The sequence below is a fragment of the Nerophis lumbriciformis genome, linkage group LG28 (genome assembly GCF_033978685.3).
Source record: "Nerophis lumbriciformis linkage group LG28, RoL_Nlum_v2.1, whole genome shotgun sequence".
In the NCBI taxonomy this organism is placed as follows: Eukaryota; Metazoa; Chordata; class Actinopteri; order Syngnathiformes; family Syngnathidae; genus Nerophis; species Nerophis lumbriciformis.
The window spans coordinates 1,430,957-1,450,965 of NC_084575.2; the positions used below are offsets into that span (position 1 = coordinate 1,430,957).

General features: G+C 36.8%; 2 protein-coding genes across 2 annotated transcripts in view; one reads left to right on the forward strand and one right to left on the reverse strand.

Annotated features, from left to right (window-relative positions):
• Positions 1 to 20,009, forward strand: part of LOC133570515 (uncharacterized) — a 905,074-nt gene that overhangs the window by 417,538 nt on the left and 467,527 nt on the right. The window lies entirely within an intron of this gene.
• Positions 1,341 to 19,484, reverse strand: LOC140680141 (uncharacterized). The gene is made up of 5 exons (XM_072916514.1): positions 19,107 to 19,484; positions 17,825 to 18,091; positions 11,894 to 12,154; positions 2,485 to 2,951; positions 1,341 to 2,220 (listed from the first exon to the last, which is right to left on the reverse strand). Exons 1-5 carry the CDS (start codon positions 19,207 to 19,209, stop codon positions 1,564 to 1,566), a joined length of 1,755 nt encoding a protein of 584 aa, XP_072772615.1. The 5' UTR covers positions 19,210 to 19,484; the 3' UTR covers positions 1,341 to 1,563.

Consider the following 20,009-nt stretch of genomic DNA (forward strand, 5'->3'; position numbering starts at 1 on the left):
TTAAATGGTACATGAAATATAGGGCTGTGGCTATTGAAAATGTTATTAATCAAGTGTTCTACTGGAAATGTTTTCGGTTAATCGAGTAACTGGATAAAACTTAGTGTTGCTTGGTTAAAGACAAATTTAAGCGACTTTAAGACATTTCACTTAATAATGAACGGCCAATTGGTTTGAGATGGTATGAGATCAAGATGTCATCTTTAGATCAGGCTTTCTTTTTTCCACAATCACTGCCACATTAAAAAGTTAAAGTGCCAATGATTGTCACACACACACTAGGTGTGGCCAGATTGTTCTCTGCATTTGACCCATTAACCTTGATCACCCCCTGGGAGGTGAGGGGAGCAGTGAGCAGCAGCGGTGGCCGCGCCCAGGAATCATGTTTATGGTGATTTAACCCCCAATTTCAACCCTTGATGCTGAGTGCCATTTTTATAGTCTTTGGTATGACTCAGTCGGGGTTTGAACTCCCAACCTACCGATCTCAGGACGGACACTCTAACCACTAGGCCACTGAGTAGGTGGATGTAGCAGGTGTTGTAGTAGGTTAATGGCTGCACCAATATGAAGGAAATAACATGTCAGTATAGTGTCATTTTTCTAGCTGTTAAGAGAAGTATTTGATTAAATATATAAATAATCCTCCATATTGGCAGCCATAGTGATTTATTTATTCAGCAGAGCATTAAAACTTGGATCTGACAAAAAGTAAACACAAATGCGGTCTTCCTCGCTGATAAAACATGATAGCAACATGCATCTGCTAGCTCATGATCGCCCCCACTTCTCAGTGTGGCGAGTTGGAGTACTACAAGAGGTGCTTAAAGCTGTATTTTTAGTCTTATTATCAAGGAATAATGAGGTCACACTTATATTAAAACATTAATGCTAAGGTTTCATCCAGTATTGGGCCGGTGATGATGATGATGATGATGATGATGATGATGAAGATGTATCTGTGCAAGTGAACAATTGGATCCACAAGGGACAACAACCCTTTCCACAGACTACACACACACATCAGAAACATAAATGTTAGAAGCCTACAACAATATATGTGAAGAAGACTTTAGGATTAAAAGTGAAGATGTGAGGTGAAATAAGTACAAATGCAGCAATAAAAACAAGCAACTCCACTCACGATGGCTCTAAAGTTCAGTGATGTGTTGCTAACTTCAGCATTTTTCTTCTTTGTTGATGTTTTGCAGTAGTTAACATCCATGATGTAACAATGCTGCTAATCTACCAGAGTCCACATTTTGTTAACCATTTTATGCATTGGATAATAACAATAAAATGCAATGGAAACAAATTGATTTTATAAGACACAAAAAAAAAAACACATGAAAATAAGATGTCCTCTCTTCAACAATGATAAAATAAAATACAATAGTAGCTACATATATAATATTCAATACATGCACACAACTTAAAAAGTAAGTACAGGACAACATATAAGACTAGAAGATGAGAAGCACTACATACAACATCAAATATACATTCTTATTAAACATGCTGTGTTTTTAAACTACATTTAGCACAATCACTGTTTAAGTGTTTTTAAATCCCTGCAGCTTCCATGACTGTTACACACTTGTGTCTACTGACCTGATACTTATACCTGAACATCTTCTCACACACAGTGCAACTAAATGGTTTCTCTCCAGTGTGTGTTCTCAAGTGTGTGGTCATGATTTCCTTGCTGGAGAAACTCTTCTTACAAACAGAGCAAGTAAAAGGTTTCTCTCCAGTGTGTGTTCTCAAGTGTGTGGTCATGCTGTGCTTTCTGGAGAAACTCTTCTTACAAACAGAGCAAGTAAATGGTTTCTTAACAGTGTGTGTTCTCATGTGTGTGGTCATGTCCCCCTTTATGGAGAAACTCTTCTTACAAATAGAGCAAGTAAAAGGTTTCTCTGCAGTGTGTGTTCTCATGTGTGTGGTCATGCTTTTCTTGCTGTAGAAACTCTTCTTACAAACAGAGCAAGTAAAAGGTTTCTCTCCAGTGTGTGTTCTTATGTGTGTGGTCATGCTTTGCTTGCTGTAGAAACTCTTCTTACAAACAGAGCAAGTAAAAGGTTTCTCACCTGTGTGTGTTCTCATGTGCAATATCATTTCCTTCTTAGTGTTGAATCTTTTAGCACAAGCTGAGCAAGCAAAAGGTTTCTCTCCTGTGTGTGTTCTCATGTGTCTGGTCATGTCACCCTTTCTGGAGTAACTCTTCTTACAAACAGAGCAAGTAAAAGGTTTCTCTCCAGTGTGTGTTCTTATGTGTGTGGTCATGCTTTGCTTGCTGTAGAAACTCTTCTTACAAACAGAGCAAGTAAAAGATTTCTCACCTGTGTGTGTTCTCATGTGCAATATCATTTCCTTCTTAGTGTTGAATCTTTTAGCACAAACTGAGCAAGCAAACGGTTTCTCTCCAGTGTGTGTTCTCATGTGTGTGGTCATGTTAAGCTTTGTGGAGAAACTCTTCTTACAAACAGCGCAAATAAAAGGTTTCTCTCCAGTATGTGTTCTCATGTGTCTTGTAAAATCACTCTTCCTTCTAAATGATTTCCCACATTCAGAGCAGTCAAAGTGTTTGTTGTTAGTGTGATGTCTCGTATCACCTTTAGAGTCATTTTTACTCTCCAAAGGTTTTTGGATGTGGTCACTGTGATCAGAAGAGTGTGACATCATGTGGTCCATGTCTGACAGTGGAGCAAAGATGCTGTCTGGTTCTGACTTGATATCTTCACAATGCTCTCCATCAGCTTCTGTGATGTGTTGACTTACAAGCTCCGCCCCTCTGTTCTCCTCACTTTGACTGTGATGAAGCTGTAAGGACTGAGCTTCATCTTCATCATGAAGCTGCTCCTCTTTAATGTGGGAGGGGGCCTGTAGCTCCTTCTGTCCCACACTGGTGTGCCACTCCTCTTCATGACTCCCCGCTGACACCCGCTGGACGTCTGCAGAACAAATGAGGTGTTACTGTATTGAAGTTTGCAGTATTCAAACTATTGACATGTGAGCTAGGCCAAATAGACAGTGATGGGCAAGCTACCTGGACAATGTAGTAAGCTAAGCTACAAGTTACTCTCAATTAAATGGAGCTAAGCTATCCTCAGAGAATTGTAGCACGCGACACTACAAGTTACACTGCAAAAGTAGCTTGCCACATCAAATATATATATATATATATATATATATATATACATATATATATATATTGGCCCACATGTATAATATCAATGTTTATGTTGTCCATGGAAAGAAGTTAGTAAGAAGCAAAAGAAAAACAACCAACCATGGATGACAAAAGGACTGAAAAATGCTTGTCACAAAAAAAAGACATTATATGGAATATTAATAACACAGACATCTATAGAGGCAGAAAATAAGTATAAGAAATATAAAAACAAGCTAATTGGTATACTAGGAACATGTAAGAAGGAATACTACAGACAATTATTAAAGAAGAACAGAAACAACATGAGAGCAAGTCCTGCAAAGAGAAAAAATATCTTTACAGAAGACATTTAAAGCACAGAACCAAAGAAACTGAACACAAATATAAAACGTACAAAAATAAGTTAACACAAATAATAAAGCACAGCAAAAGAACACATTACTGTAACCTATTAGAACAACATAAAAATAGCATCCAGGGTACGTGGAAAGTTTTAAATGGTATCATTAAAAAAAACATGACAAATAAGGAACATCCAAGCTGTTTCATAGAAAATAATCAAACTATAAATGACCCTAAGGAAATAACGGATGCTTTTAACACCTTCTTTGTGAACGTTGGACCTACTTTAGCAAATGGAATTGTACAACCTGAAAACAGTGTCAAATTTAATGAACAAACCATTCAAAGCAACTTAGAATCGTTTTTTATTTCCCCCGTTTATGAAAGTGAAATCACAGAAATTGTAAATTCTCAGAAAAACAAGAAGTCAACAGACTGCTGTGACTTGGACTTTTCTCTGATTAAAGAAATTGTTGATTTTATAGCTGTTCCCTTCACTTATATATGTAATATTTCTTTTATAAAAGGAGTTTTCCCAAAGAAAATTAAAACGGCAAAAGTTATTCCCATCTTCAAAAGTGGAGATAAGCATCAGTTCACCAACTATAGGCCTATTTCTCTACTCTCACAATTTTCAAAAGTCCTTGAAAAATTATTTGTGTCAAGATTAGACAGTTTTATTGATAAGCATCACTTGCCAAGTGAACACCAATACGGTTTTCGACCAAACAGGTCCACTTCCATGGCAGTGATGGAACTAGTTGAGGAGGTAACCACTGCTATTGATAAGAGGGAGTTTGTTGTTGGCGTTTTTATTAACCTGAGCAAGGCCTTTGACACCATCCATCACACATTACTTTTAAACAAAATGCAGAGGTATGGTTTTAGAGGTCTTGCTCATGATTGGTTGAAAAGTTATCTTGGTGGTAGAGAACAGTATGTGCATATGAACAATGTAGATTCAGATAAAAAGATTATAACACATGGAGTGCCCCAAGGTTCTGTACTGGGACCAAAATTGTTTTTATTGTATATTAATGATATCTGCAAAATCTTTAAAAAACTCAATTGTATTCTCTTTGCTGACGATACAAGTCTGTACTGTTCTGGGCAAGACCTTGGCCAACTCTTAGAGACTGTAGAGAGCGAACTCCATATACTAAAGCAATGGTTTGATGCCAATAAACCGTCAATCAACCTAAATAAAACAAAATATATAATTTTTGGAAATAGGAAAAATAACATACAGTGTCATATAAGAATTGATGATATGGAAATAGAAAGGGTGTATTCAACAACATTTTTGGGAATCTATATAGATGATAAATTAAATTGGAAACTGTACATAAATATACTTAAGACAAAGATGGCAAAAAATATTGCTATGTTACATAAAATCAAAAACTCCGTAAATCAAAAGGCTCTTAATATGTTATATAATTATTTCGTACTCCCTTATCTTAATTATTGTGTTGAAATCTGGGGTAACAATTACAAAACAAACATCAACTCTATATTCTTACTTCAAAAGAAAGCGATTAGAATTGTAAATTATGCAGATTATCATGACCATACCAATGCTCTGTTTATTAAATTAAAAACATTAAAACTGCATGATCTTGTTGACCTCAACACTGCTATTGTGACGTACAAAGCTCACAACCACATGCTGCCTCGGTGTCTACAGGAGAGGTTCATACCCAGAGATAATCCCTATGACCTCAGAGGTTCAGCTGTCTTCCAGAAAGCTAAGATAAGAACAAGCTTAAAAAGTAGATGTGTTTCTGTCAGGGGGGTTCAACTGTGGAACAGCTTGGATGATTCCCTAAAATGTTCCAGGTCCATTCACACATTTAAAAAACACTTTAAGACCAATGTCTTGGAAAAATATATCACTCTTGAATCAACACAGTAGTTAATACTATGATCAATGTTAATTAAAATACTAAATGTGGGATATAAATAATAATGGAAGTATAATTGTTTGTATATAGTATATAAAATGGTACAAAGGTTTAACACGCGTATAAGGATATTTCACATGCCTTTACTGTGTATATAATTGAACAGTGTTCATATTGTGTATAATGTGTATTTATAATATGTTGTACAAAAGACATTTCATAATTTTCGGAAGTTCATCTTGTACTTGACATTGTTTATAGGGTTAGGTGCTATAAGTGTTCAACTTCAGCCTAAACCCTTTCGGTCTGTAACATTTTCATTTTCAATCTATGAATGTACAACTGTTTGTTTATTTTTTGTTGACCATTGACCGAAGAATAAACTTTATTTACTTACATGTGAGAGCAACATGGGGCATCCTAAATAGCATCATTAAAAATGCTGCTAAGAAAGATTACCCCCAGTACTTTCTACATGGAAATACAAAAAATGACAATATGAACCAAATAGTTGAACGTTTAAATGATTACTTTGTTGATATCGGAACAAATGTGGAACAAAGATTTCCAAATGCAGATGATGGATCAGTTGAGGACTTGAGTGAGCTCATAGACAGAAATCCCAATTCCATGTTTCTTAAGAACGTGACAAAAGAAGAACTAATCAAAATTGTAAAACATTGTAAATCCAAGACCTCAACCAACTGTCATGGAATAGATATGGTAACCATAAAAAAGGTTATAGAAGACATTTCAGAACCTCTGACATATATCAGCAACGTATCATTTCTAACCCGCAAATTCGCTGACAAATGAAAATTGCAAAAGTCGTACCAATTTATAAGAATGGAGACATACACCAGTTTACTAACTACACACCAGAATTCCCAGCAAATATCTCAACAAGAATAGCATTAATCCAAATAACAGAGGAAATGAGCAATGCAATAGCACATTCATGGACTTAACTAAAGCATTTGACACAATTAATCATGATATTTTTATAACAAAACTAGAAGGATATGGCATCAAAGGTTTGGTCTTGAACTGGGTAAGAAGCTTTTTAACCAACAGGAAACATAATGTGAAGATGGGTGAAAATTTGTCAACACAGCTAGATATATCTTGTGGTGTACCCCAGGGATCAATACTGGGACCAAGATTGTTTCATCTTTATATAAACCACATTTGTAAAGTTACAAAGGACTTAAAGTTAGATAATACAAATAATAAATAATAATAAAGCAAAACACGTCCTGGGTCAAAAATGACTTCATATTCTCTACTGCTCACTAGTGTTACATATCTGACTTATTGTGCAGAAATATGGGAAACAACTACAAATGTGCGCTACATTCACTAACCGTGTTACAAAAAAGATCAATTAGACTGATACATACGGTAATGTTGGATATAGACAACATACAAACACTTTAGTTATTGAATCAACAATATTAAAGTTCAATGAATTGGTAAAATTGCAAACAGCTAAATTGATGTACAAAGCAAACTATAACCTGTTACCAAAGAATGTACAACAATTCTTCTCAACTAAAGAGGAGAAATATAACCTTAGAGGAAAATAAAATGTAAAACATTTGTATGCACGTACAACACTTAGAACCTTTAGCATATCAGTATGTGGAATTAAATGATGGAATGGATGAAGTAAAGAAGTGAAACATTGTACTGATATGATCCACTTTAAGAGGTTGTTCACATGAATAGTGCTTACAAAGTCCAAAGAAGAAGAATTATGAGAAATACTTTCAACCTTATTGAAAATGAAGATATTCTTCATCTCAGTATGTTAATAATGACTGACTTTATTAATTATATATTACAAAACTGTTGTATTACTCATTCACGGATGTCATTTTACTATAAAAAGGTCAGTAAATGATGTATATATTTGTAAACGCTCTGAAGTGGGAAAAGGGTAGGATTAAATAAGCTCTGCTTCTTCCTACTCCTTTTCGGACATGATGAAAAGTGAAATGATATGAAAGTGTGTGATGTATTATGCTGTAAGTGTGTTCTTGTTCCAAATCAACTAAAGAAAGAAAGAAAGAATGTAACTGAGAGTGTACAAATGGACCCAGTGAGGGTCCATTGCTGTTAACTATCTGTCATTTAGATGGGGACACCTTACAACTACCTCTAGGGCTCCCCGCACTCCACTGTATGCATTCATGTATTTCTTCTTGTATTTCTACCCTTCTTGAGACATGAAGAAGGAAAAGTATCTTCCATATGAGGAGGTGTGCACAAGTGATAACATAAATCATGATCCCAATAACAATGCATCTAATAGCGAGCCAAATACTAGAGTCCGTGAACATTGCTCCAAAATCAGGGTTTTTTGTTGATTTAATGTGCATAAACAATGAACATTGACAGGTGCAAAGGTAGCAATATATGATAAAACAAGACGGCAGCTAAAGAAGGACTTTCCTATTCATCCCCCTCTGGTCAACATATGTAACAACAAGTGTGAGTAAGAAATTGAAATGTGCCTCCTTTGGCCAAAATGTATAAAATAAATATGTTTATAGAGACATACTGTATTAACTTGAAGTAAATAATGAAGATTAAAAAACAATTACAAACAAAACATTTTAAACACAACTAAAAGCTTACCTTTTTTATGTTTGCATAGTATCTATATATTAATGTTGTAAATACACATCTTTATATATCTAGAAAGGGTGGTCCTAAAGAGGTAGGCACTGTCACATCTAATAGAGAGCCAAATACTAGAGTCTGTGAACATTGCTCCAAAGTCAAGATGTGTTGTTGATTTAATGTGCATACAAAAGTGAACATTGACAGGTGCAAAGGCAGCAATATATGATAAAACAAGACGGCAGCTAAAGAAGGACTTCCCTATTCATCCCCAAAAAACCTGCCAGGTGAGCAGCTGATTTGACCACTTCTGGTGCTGACGTAAGACAACCTGCGTCCCATATGTTTATTTGAATGAAATAAGTTTATTTCCATCATATAATCAACCATCAACCATTCTGTGTGACCAGTTTAACAGTACAGATGATACATATTTAACAATCATACACATTTACACACAAAAAGAAAAGAACACGAATGACGGAAAAAGGAATAGGCTGAAGCCAAAGCTTATATTTGGAGGGATTACCCCCAATACTTCTTAGACGGAAACACAAATAATGACAACATAAAGGAAGTAGTTGAAAGCTTCAATAATTTCTTTGTAAATATTGGAAGAAAGGATTCCAGACCCAGTTTCAATTGAGGACTATAATGATACCATAGAGCCAAATCCCAACTCCATGTTCCTCAGTAATGTGACACAGGAGGAAATAGTTATAATCCTGTAATCTAAGACTTCAACTGATTGTAATGGAATTGATATGGAAACCATAAAAAAGGTTCTAGAAGAGATCTCAGGACCATTCATGTATATTAGTAACCTATCATTTTAAATACCCAAACTAAATGAAAATAGCTAAAGTTGCACCAATTTATAAGACTGGAGACAAACACCAATTTACAAATTATAGACCTGTTTCTTTACTTCCACAGTTTTCTAAAATCATTGAAAGAGTGTCCAATAACAGATTAGAGAGTTTCACAAACAAACATAGAATACTAGAAGAGAATCAATATGGATACACAGTTAATATTTCAACTTTGATGGCTTTAATTGAAATGACAGAAGAAATGAGCAATGCAAAAGATAGTAAAAAATGTGCAGCAGCAGTGTTGTTGGATCTAACTAAAGCATTTGACACAATTAATCACAATATTTTCATCAAAAAACTAGAAGGATATGGCATCAGAGGGTTGGTCTTAAACTGGATAAGAAGTTATTTAACCAACAGGAAACAATACGTGAAGCTAGGCCAACACACTTCTACAACACTAAATATATCCTGTGGTGTACCTCAGGGATCAATACTAGGACCTCAATTATTCAATCTCTATATAGATGACATTTGTAAAGTTACAAAAGATTCAAAGTTAGTATTATTTGCAGATGATACAAGAGTGTTTTGTACAGGAGAGAACATACAGAAGATAATACAAATAATAACAGAAGAAATGAACACATTAAAAAGATGCTTTGACAATCTTTGAATCTCAGTAAAAGTAAAATAATGCTATTTGGTAACAGTAGAAGAGAAAGTCAGACACAAACACAAATAGACGGAATAGAAATTGAAACAGTAAATGAAACCACATGTCTAGGTATAATAATTGATGAAAAATGACTTCATATTCTCTACTGCTCACTAGTGTTACATATCTGACTTATTGTGTAGAAATATGGGAAATAACTACAAAAGTACACTTCATTCATTAACTGTGTTACAAAAAAGATCAGTTATAATAATACATCATGTTGGATATAGAGAACATAAAAACTATGTATTTATTGAATCAAAAATACTGAAATTCCACCATATAGTGAATTTGTAAACAGCTAAAATGATACACAAAGCAAACTATAACCTGCTAGCCAAGAATGTACAACAATTCTCAACAAAAGAGGAGAAATATAATCTTAGAGAAAAATGTAATTTAAAACATTTGTATGCACGTACAACACTTAAGACCTTCAGTATATCAGTATGTGGAATTAAATGATGGAATGGATTAAGCAAAGCAATCAAACAATTTACTAATATGATCCACTTCAAGAAACTCTTCACACTTAAAGTGTTTACAAAGTACAAAGAAGAAGATAAACATTCTCAATTTATTTCATCCATCATTGATTTTCTACATCATCTTGTTGTATGCATGCATGTGTGATGTATCATGTTGTATGCATGCATGTGTGATGTATCATGTTGTATGCTTGCATGTTCCAAATAAACTCAAAGTCAACACAACTCAACTCAACTAACACTTGGTGGACATTCAAGCCACAAAATGCAAATGGAGTATTGTTGGTGTATTTTGGATGGTTATAGAGGACCTCCCATTGGCTCCATTGCAAGTGGACTTTTATTTACATTTATGAGTTAGAATTAGGGCTGGGTGATATATGGAATATACTGGATATATCGTGGGTTTGTCTCTGTGCGATATAGAAATTGACTATATGGTGATATTGGAGTATACGTTCTCACACAGTTGCTTTTAGCTGCAGGCATTACACTACAGGCTCTTCTCACTCTTTCTTGTCTCTCCTTCTTACAGAGACATAAAACAAGCTCACCTTCTTACGTACGTCACATACTGTCACGTGTGCAACGTCATACGTTCTCATGGAGCAGACAGGTAGCGGCATGGTAACGTTAGCTGTGGTGCCAGTGGTAATATGAGAGAAAGAAGGTGCTAATCTGGTAACAAATGAAGGAATAAATAATTCCCAAGACAAACAGCAGGGGGTCCATCGTCTGGCGGTGGTTTGGCTTCAAGCAGGTAGATGGTGAACAAGTATGCTGCAAAAGCGTTGCTACAAAAAGTAGCAGCACTGCTAATGTAGCATCATTTGAAAAGTCACCCGCTAGAGAATGAAGAGTGCTTGAAACTCCACATGTCAACATCTCCGTTCAGTGCCACACCCACAAAATGCCCAAGCAACCATTTCCAGATCAACACCGTATGAAACAAATAGTCAACAACAGAACGAGATAACGTCCGCAGGAACCTACCACATAGCGAAGGACATACACTATTTGATTTCCTATAATGCAGCTCATTTTTATTTGACACTTATTGAAATATCTTGTGTGACATCAAGCACAAAAGTGCACTTTATTTGTTTTAAACTATTGTAGTGGCGTTCTGTACAAAAAGTGCACTTTAATTTAGTGTTGTTTTGATATGTCATCTTAGTGACATCATGCACAAAAGTGCACTAATAGCTTGTTTTAAAATGTCTCTGACAATCTTGAACTTTCTGTTTTGAAATGACATGAATGTTTGTACCACTGCTTAATAACTGTTTAATAAATACACTTTTGCTAAATTGACTTAGTTGTGATTTCCCTCTCTGCATGAAAGTTTAAAAGTAGCATATATTAATGCAGTATGAAGAAGAATGTTTTAATGTAGACACATAGAATCATCATACTGCTGTGATTATATGCATCAAGTGTTCATTCAAGGCTAAGGCAAAATGTCCACATATATATGGTGTATCGTGACATGGCCTAAACATATCCACATATATATGGTGTATCGTGACATGGCCTAAACATATCCACATATTAAGAAAAGGCCATATCGCCCAGCCCTAGTTAGAATACGATTTTTATTTTATTTTTTTAATATATCCACCATCATGTCTTTTATAATGATTGTGAACGATAGAAAAATTCCCCCAAAAAGTGCAGTTCTCCTCTAAATTCCAATGATTAGATTTAAGACTTGAAGTGTATGAGCATGAAGTGATGAAGCCTACTTGGATGAGTCTTCTAAGACAAAGTGAACAGTCCAGTTGTGATGGATTGAATGCCCTGAGAATAAAATGATATGTGCTTACTTGGACTGTGATGAAGCTGTGAGGACTCAGGTGCTTTGTCTTCATGCTCTTCAGTCTTCACAGAGACAACAGTCAGTGGAAACTTGCTGACATCATCCTCCTCCTGCCCTACAACACACTCTCCCTCCTCTTCCTCTTTCATGTGTGGATCCTCCTCTTCCTCTTTAATGTAGGTGGTCTGTGGACCCTCCTCTTCCTCTTTAATGTAGGTGGGCTGTGGATAATCCTCTTCCTCTTTAATGTGAAGGGGCTGTTGAACGTCTGTTGGGTAAATAAGTAAATAAGATAAAGAGAGAATAGAAATAGTTTTGGACTGACACTGTTAACACAATGACATTATTTGTGTTCTTTCGTGTGTTGTGTTAAAAGTGTGTAGCAAAACAACCAATAAAAACACGGGAAATACTTCCTTTTGTCCCAGGCACTAAAATTCATTCAAAAGTGAGCACAAAAACTGACTTGGAAATTTGATGAGGAGCAAGTTTTTTTTATAAGTACAAGGCAGCATTGATTGAGGCATTCTTAACTTTACACTCACTGATGTAAAGTGTGTAAATATTGTATTCTGTATACGGTCTATGACATCTAAACTTTATCTTTAAACTTAACCATAATTTGTGGTGTAGAATGACGTCTGGAACTCAAGATAGTTCCACATGTCTGGGAACGCCACCGACGGATAATCCTTGATATTACTCAACAAATCTTTAGGGATCTATTCCGTTTCATAATTAGATTTGTTTCTCGTATCTGATTTTCGCAGGAAGATCTAGGCCAGGGGTGTTTAAACTAATTTTAGATGGGGGGCCACATGGACAAAGATCTACTCCAAGTTGGCCGTACTGGTAAAATTACGGCAAGATAACGTAAAAATAAAGACAACTGCAGATTGTTTTCTTTGTTTAAAAATACAAACAAACACATGTACAAATCATGTTGTTGTTTTTTATATACAATAGTATTCTATCTTTAGTTGTCCTTTTTTACACTTTCAGAATCAATTATGTGATAATGTTCATCAGTCAACTCATTGGTGTTCATTTTCAATCTATCAAGATAAATAAATAATATCAAAATCAAAGTACAGGATGTTATTGATGTAGTTTGCTCATTTTCCCCGACTGGTGCGCTAACATCATGCGTTTTAGTTGTGTTTTACATATGTAGCATCATCTACAAAGATACAAATAATTGCTATTGCGACATCTAGAGGACACATTTAGAACAGCAGTTTCTTTCATTCAAAAATTTCGACTCATTTTTGTACTTAGCAAACTCATCCCGCCTCATTCACTCATTCACACACTAATGGCGGAATCTGCCATGCAAGGCGCTTACCACGACCCATCAGGAGCAAGGGTGAAATGTCCTGCTCAAGGACACAACAGACGTGACTAGGTTGGTAGAAGGTGGGGATTGAACAAGGAGCCCTCAGGCACGGCCACTCTACCAACCGCGCCACTAGCCTTCCACCATCGACCTGCCTGCTAGCCTTCCACCATCGACCTGCCTGCTAGCCTTCCACCATCGACCTGCCTGCTAGCCTTCCACCATCGGCCTGCCTGCTAGCCTTCCACCATCGGCCTGCCTGCTAGCCTTCCACCATCGACCTGCCTACTAGCCTTCCACCATCGACCTGCCTACTAGCCTTCCATCGACCGGCTGTTTGCCTCCAGCCATTGGCTTCGTCTACGGGCTTCCACCCTTCGGCCTTGGTCGCTAGTCTTTAGCCCTGTCTGCTAACATCTTCAAAAGTGGTGAAACAAGTGGAACTTCTCCTCTCACTATGTCACAAATTATTATATTGTGTTTTATACTTTTGTGTGGTTTTACTGGTGTCCCAAATGGGTCTGGTCACCCCCACTCACGAGCTATGCTACTTCAAGATGCACAGTTTGACATATTTGATAATTTGACATTTCATCATAGTGGCAGCTACAAAATAACCTCGGCCTTATCTCAGTTGAAGATTTCTGTGACTTTGGACAAAACAAAATGGCTGCATACTATGGTAGAGTCCATTCATTCTTATTGTTTTTGAGAGATCACGTCAACATTACTGCATCCTCCCCTATTGTGAGCACTTACTTTCACAGATTAAAGACCGACTCAAAAGATGGTAACTTTAAGCGCAAATGTTTAGTTATATTATTGTTATTGCTCTCAGGAAATGTTGAGACTAATCCAGGCCCTGATACACCTACACAATGTTTTACACCTGCAGATTTCAAAACTAGATCTGGTTTTGGGATTATTCATATCAATGTTCAGAGTTTACTCCCTAAACTGGATATGATAAAGATCTGGATAAACTCAACAAATGTTGATATTGTAGTCTTATCTGAAACTTGTCTTAAACAATCTGTGCTTGATAAAGATATTTACATTCATGGCTATAATGTCTATCGTACTGACCGACAAAGAAAAGGTGGTGGAGTGGCCTTATATATTAAGCAGAGGTTTGATGTTAAATTAGTGCTCTCTGAATCAGTAAGTAAAGAACTTGAACTGTTAGCACTTGAAATCGAATTAGCTATAAATCACCACATTATGGTAGTGGGGTGTTATAGGCCTCCATCTGTCCCTAGTAATTCCCTATCTACTCTTGTAATGCTTCTGTCTCAACTGAAATACAAGGAAATAGTGATTTGAACTGGGACTGGCTCACATCTGTGTCTGACTCTTTGAAAGCACAGTGTGAATCTCTAAATTTAACACAATTAATTAACTCAGCTACAAGACGTAATCCTTAATGCCCTCAAAAAGCTACACTCATTCACTTAATTCTAACAAATATGCCCTTTAAATGTGTTGCATCTGGTGTTTTCCCTAATTATGTGAGTGATCATTGTGTGATTGCAGTAGTGCAAGACACAAGGATTCCTAAAAGCAAGCCTCGTCTTCTTGAAAAACACAAAATGAAAATATTTGAGACGCAAGCTTTTTTACATGACTTGCATCTTTTCAATTGGAATAGAATTGCTCTTTTTGATAATGTTGAACTGGCTTGGAAATATTTTCACAAAAACTTTTTGAGTATAGTGAACAAACATGCCCCTTTTAGAAAATGTAGGGTTAAAGGACGTGACAATCAGTGGTTTACATCGGACCTGTCAGATGTATTGCATGAGCGTAATGCTGCTTGGGCCAGGGCACGCAAGTCAGGGTTAGAAGCAGATTGGTTGAATTTTAGACAATTAAGAAAACAATTTACCTCTCTCCTTCGGAAAGTCAAAATTAGAATTGCATTTCTCCACAACAACTGAAAACCTCAAACACCCAAAGAAGTTTTGGAAAATCATCAAATCTTTGTCCGCCTGCTGTAATTCAGTCAATCTCCCACCTAGTATACTTGTTGATGGTGTCAGAGTAAGTGACAGAAGAGAAATGGGTAGTCATTATAATAATCATTTTATTGCCTCTGGTTTTCTCTATAATTCTGACAACTCTACTGAAGTTCCGCAAACTTCGGAAAGAACCGTTGAAAATACCCAGGTTTTTAACTTTATGCCCTTTACCACAACAGAGGTCATGAGGGCTCTAAAACAACTTAAACCTAGAAAGCCAGCTGGCTCAGATAAGTTGGAGCCGCTCTTCCTAAAGTTGGCAGCTGAAATTATAGCTGGACCACTGACTCACATTTTTAACCTTACTCTAATTTCAAATGAAATCCCCTTGGATTGGAAATCTGCCCTTGTAATCCCCCTATTAAAAGGAGGTGACCATTGTAATCTAAATAATTACAGACCGATCTCTAAACTCTCTGTTCTGGCAAAAGTGCTTGAATCCCTTATCAGTGAACAGATAAAATACTTTTTGGACACCAACTTTATTCTGTCACCATTTCAGTCAGGTTTTGGCAGAAATCACAGTACTGTTACTGCTGCTATGAAGTTTATGAATGATGTAACTGAAGCTCTTGACAAGAAGCAGTGCTGTCTATCCCTCTTTATTGACTTTTCAAAGGCATTTGATACTGTTGATCATGTCATTTTAATCAAACGTCTTTCAGCTATTGGTTTTTCTCAGCAAGCAGTTGGATGGTTTGCAAATGACCTCACAAGCAGAACTCAGGTTGTTCAGATAGAAGGTTCCTTCTCGGACGTAATGCAAGTGGAAAAGGGTGTCCCTCAAGGTTCTGTGTTGGGCCCATTATTAATTAATAATCTTGGACAGAATATTCTGAACTCAACTTTCCATTCCTACGCTGATGATACTGTCATATACTGCACAGCACCCACTCCTGCTGAGGCCTTTAAATATCTACAACATGCATTTGACAGAGTACAAGAACAACTTTGCTATCTTCAACTGCTTTTAAATGCAGAAAAAAACAAAGTGTATGTTCTTTACCACATCAAAAACTGTAAGATCAGCACTGTGTGAGAACATTTAAACAAGAAATGGGCAACACATTGTGTTAGTATCTGCTTTTAAATATTTAGGATTTTAATTGATGACCACTTGAGTTTTAAGGAGCACATTCAGTATGTTGCAAAAAAAACCTGACACTTTTACTGGTATTTTATTATAGAAACAAGTCTTGCTTTTCTTTTACTGTGAAACAGAAATTGGTGGAAACAACCTTTTTACCTGTTATTGACTATGGAGATGTGTTGTACATGAATGCTACTGCTGGTTGTCTCCACAAGCTGGATAGTGTGTACCACGGGGCACTGAGATTCATCACCAACTTACTCACCATTGTGTGTTATACTCAATGGTTAACTTACTCACCATTGTGTGTTATACTCAATGGTTAACTTACTCACCATTGTGTGTTATACTCAATGGTTAACTTACTCACCATTGTGTGTTATACTCAATGGTTAACTGGACATCTTTATGTGCTCGACGCCTCAATCATTGGTATGTGTTCATCTACAAAACCATTCTGGGTATCACCCCATTTTATCCATCTTGTATTTTAACAAAGAAACAAGGAAATCACAATCTTCGTTCAATGAATGTTCTGCAATTTGTCGTCCCCAAAGAAAGAACTGAACTGGGCAAGAAAGCATTTAGGTTTTCAGCAGCGAAGGCTTGGAATAACCTACAATCCAATATTCAACTTCAAACCCTTGTTACATTGAATGAGTTTAAAGCTTCTGTGAAAGGATTGCAGTCTACCTTGTCTGTATGCACATGTGTTATGTCAGCAAGTTTTAATGTTGTAAATGTCATGTTTTATGTGTTGTTTACTGTTTTTAATGTAACCTTGCTGCTGCCCTCTTGGCCAGGTCTCCCTTGGAAAAGAGATCTTTGATCTCTATGGGATTTTTACCTGGTTAAATAAAGAACAAAAAACACAAACCAAAAAAAACCAGCTGTTTATTTGAAGTGTTAAAGAAGTCAACTATGTGTGCAGTGCAAGGTGAAATGCAGTTATGTCATCTTCTTGTCAATAACACACACATCAAACTTTTGCGTGTTGTTGCTTCCTTATTTGTCATTATTCAAAGCTGATTTTAATGTGTAGCAGCGGCAGCTGAACTCAATGTGACAACGTGTCATAGTTACGTCAGTCAGCTGGAATTAAAAATACCAATAGTTGCGTCATCAGTCCAGAATCTTCACGGTCCTCATGGACGACATAAATAGGAACCAGTACTAAAAAAAATGGTACTTGGTATACATCCCTCATCTTCACCACTAAACCTTTGAAATATGCTGACATATGTGCTGTTAAAGGTAAATAAACAGTAGCCATATTTAATGTTTGCCTTCATTTGACCACGTGAGGTAAGGAGGACGGCCTCTAGGTCACATGGTTACACCCCAGCAATTACACTGTTGATGATTGATGAGCATTCATTTTTAAATGGTGGTGTTAAAAAGCAAGTATATCTCCATCTTTAGTCATAAATGTGGCCCCCGGATGAACATGTGTCACAAACATTGTATTAGATGATATGTGGATGTTGTGCTTACTTGGACTGTGATGAAGCTGTGAGGACTCAGGTGCTTTGTCTTCATGCTCTTCAGTCTTCACAGAGACAACAGTCAGTGGAAACTTGCTGACATCATCCTCCTCCTGCCCTACAACACACTCTCCCTCCTCTTCTTCTTTAAAATAGGGGGGCTTCGGATCCTTCTCGTCCCCTTTCAAATGTGAGGGCTGTGGATCCTCTGAAGTGAAACTGCCCCCCTGCAGATGAGGGAGACATTCTTCTTGGTGTCCAATCAGCTGATGGATGTCTACAGGACACAAACAAATCACATTTTAACTCCTACATGCTAAATATTAAATTGTACATGAAATATAGGGCTGTGGCTATTGAAAATGTTATTAATCAAGTGTTCTACTGGAAATGTTTTCGATTAATCGAGTAACTGGATAAAACTTAGTGTTGCTTTGTTAAAGACAAATTTAAGCGACTTTAAGACATTTCACTTAATAATGAACGGCCAATTGGTTTGAGATGGTATGAGATCAAGATGTCATCTTTAGATCAGGCTTTGTTTTTTCCACAATCACTGCCACATTAAAAAGTTAAAGTACCAATGATTGTCACACACACACTAGGTGTGGCCAGATTGTTCTCTGCATTTGACCCATTAACCTTGATCACCCCCTGGGAGGTGAGGGGAGCAGTGAGCAGCAGCGGTGGCCGCGCCCGGTAAACATTTTTTACGGTGATTTAAGCCCCAATTCCAACTCTTGATGCTGAGTGCCAAGCAGGGAGGTAATGGGTCTCATTTTTATAGTCTTTGGTATGACACAACCTACTGATCTCAGGACGGACACTCTAACCACTAGGCCACTGAGTAGGTGGATGTAGCAGGTGTTGTAGTAGGTTAATGGCTGCACCAATATGAAGGAAATAACAGGTCAGTATAGCTTTTACACACATAAATAACTTGTCAAACCTGCCAGCTAGCAGGCTAGGTTTACAGCGTCAGTTACCATGGTAACTGACTCTGACTTTGTCTTACCTCTCTTATTTTTGGAGGTCAAACTCTGGAGCTTTACATACTCAGGAGTTTGCACTTAACCTGCTCTCTGGAATATTCCCCCGGTGACTGTGTGAGTTTTGTGTAAACATGTTGATACACTTTGTTACAAACTGAGAGGAACATCAACCTCTCATAAATATTGTGTGTCTGAACATCCTCACATGACAATTCATCTTCCTATAGACAATCTATTGAAGAAAAGTGTTAATAATAAATATAAAGTTAGTAAAGATGTGAGAGTAAGAAGTAAACAAACCTGTTGTGTGTAACACAACTTGATGTTTTTCATGTTGTCGCTCCTTCTCCTCTTTTGTTGGACAAAGTTCCTCCTCGTACTCTGCTATGGTTCTTTCGCACATTTTCACACAATCACAACACTTTACACTCACACTTGATCTCTGCTTAGCGATGTGTTTTCATCTCTCTTTGTTAGCAGCTAACAAGCTAAGCTAACTAGCAAGCTAAGCTAGCTCGAGAAGTGCGCTCAGACTAATATAACCGGATGCAAACAGTTATTAACGATGTTACTCTATTTAATAGAGTGTAATAAAGGACATATATGTGTACATGGACGCACAGATTAAGAACACTGAACTGTGACGACTGCAATAACGTCTTCACCGTCAGACGCCATCTTGCTTTATCATCGCCCTGTTTGGTTCGCGCGCAGTCTTGTCAGATCTCGCGAGAGAAACAAGTACAAACCAGCTCTTTTCCAGATCTCGCGAGAGAAACAAGTAACCAGCTCTTTCCCCCCACCCCCGGTACAACTATTTCAACATTCTGAAAATAAAAATAAACTTTTACATTTTCAAAACAAAGACATACAACTCATTTTGGTAAATAAACAGTAGCTTATATGACCCCTTTAAATCAAAAGTTGCCTGATCAGAGCGAGACGAGTCGTGGCTCCTCAGCTTCATGCAGGACGGAGTGGTAGGAGGCGTGGGCGAGGTTGACTGACTGCAAAAGACCACACCATTATTTTTAAATCAATCTAAATATTGCTTTAGTTGGTATTTGTGTTTTAAATCCTGTTGTAAAGATTTGTACCTTCAACTGTAGTTGTAAATATTGAGTGGAATTTTATTATAATAACCGAATATATTCCCTCATTTTGGAATAGTTGCAATTAAAGCAATACATGAATCACAACAGC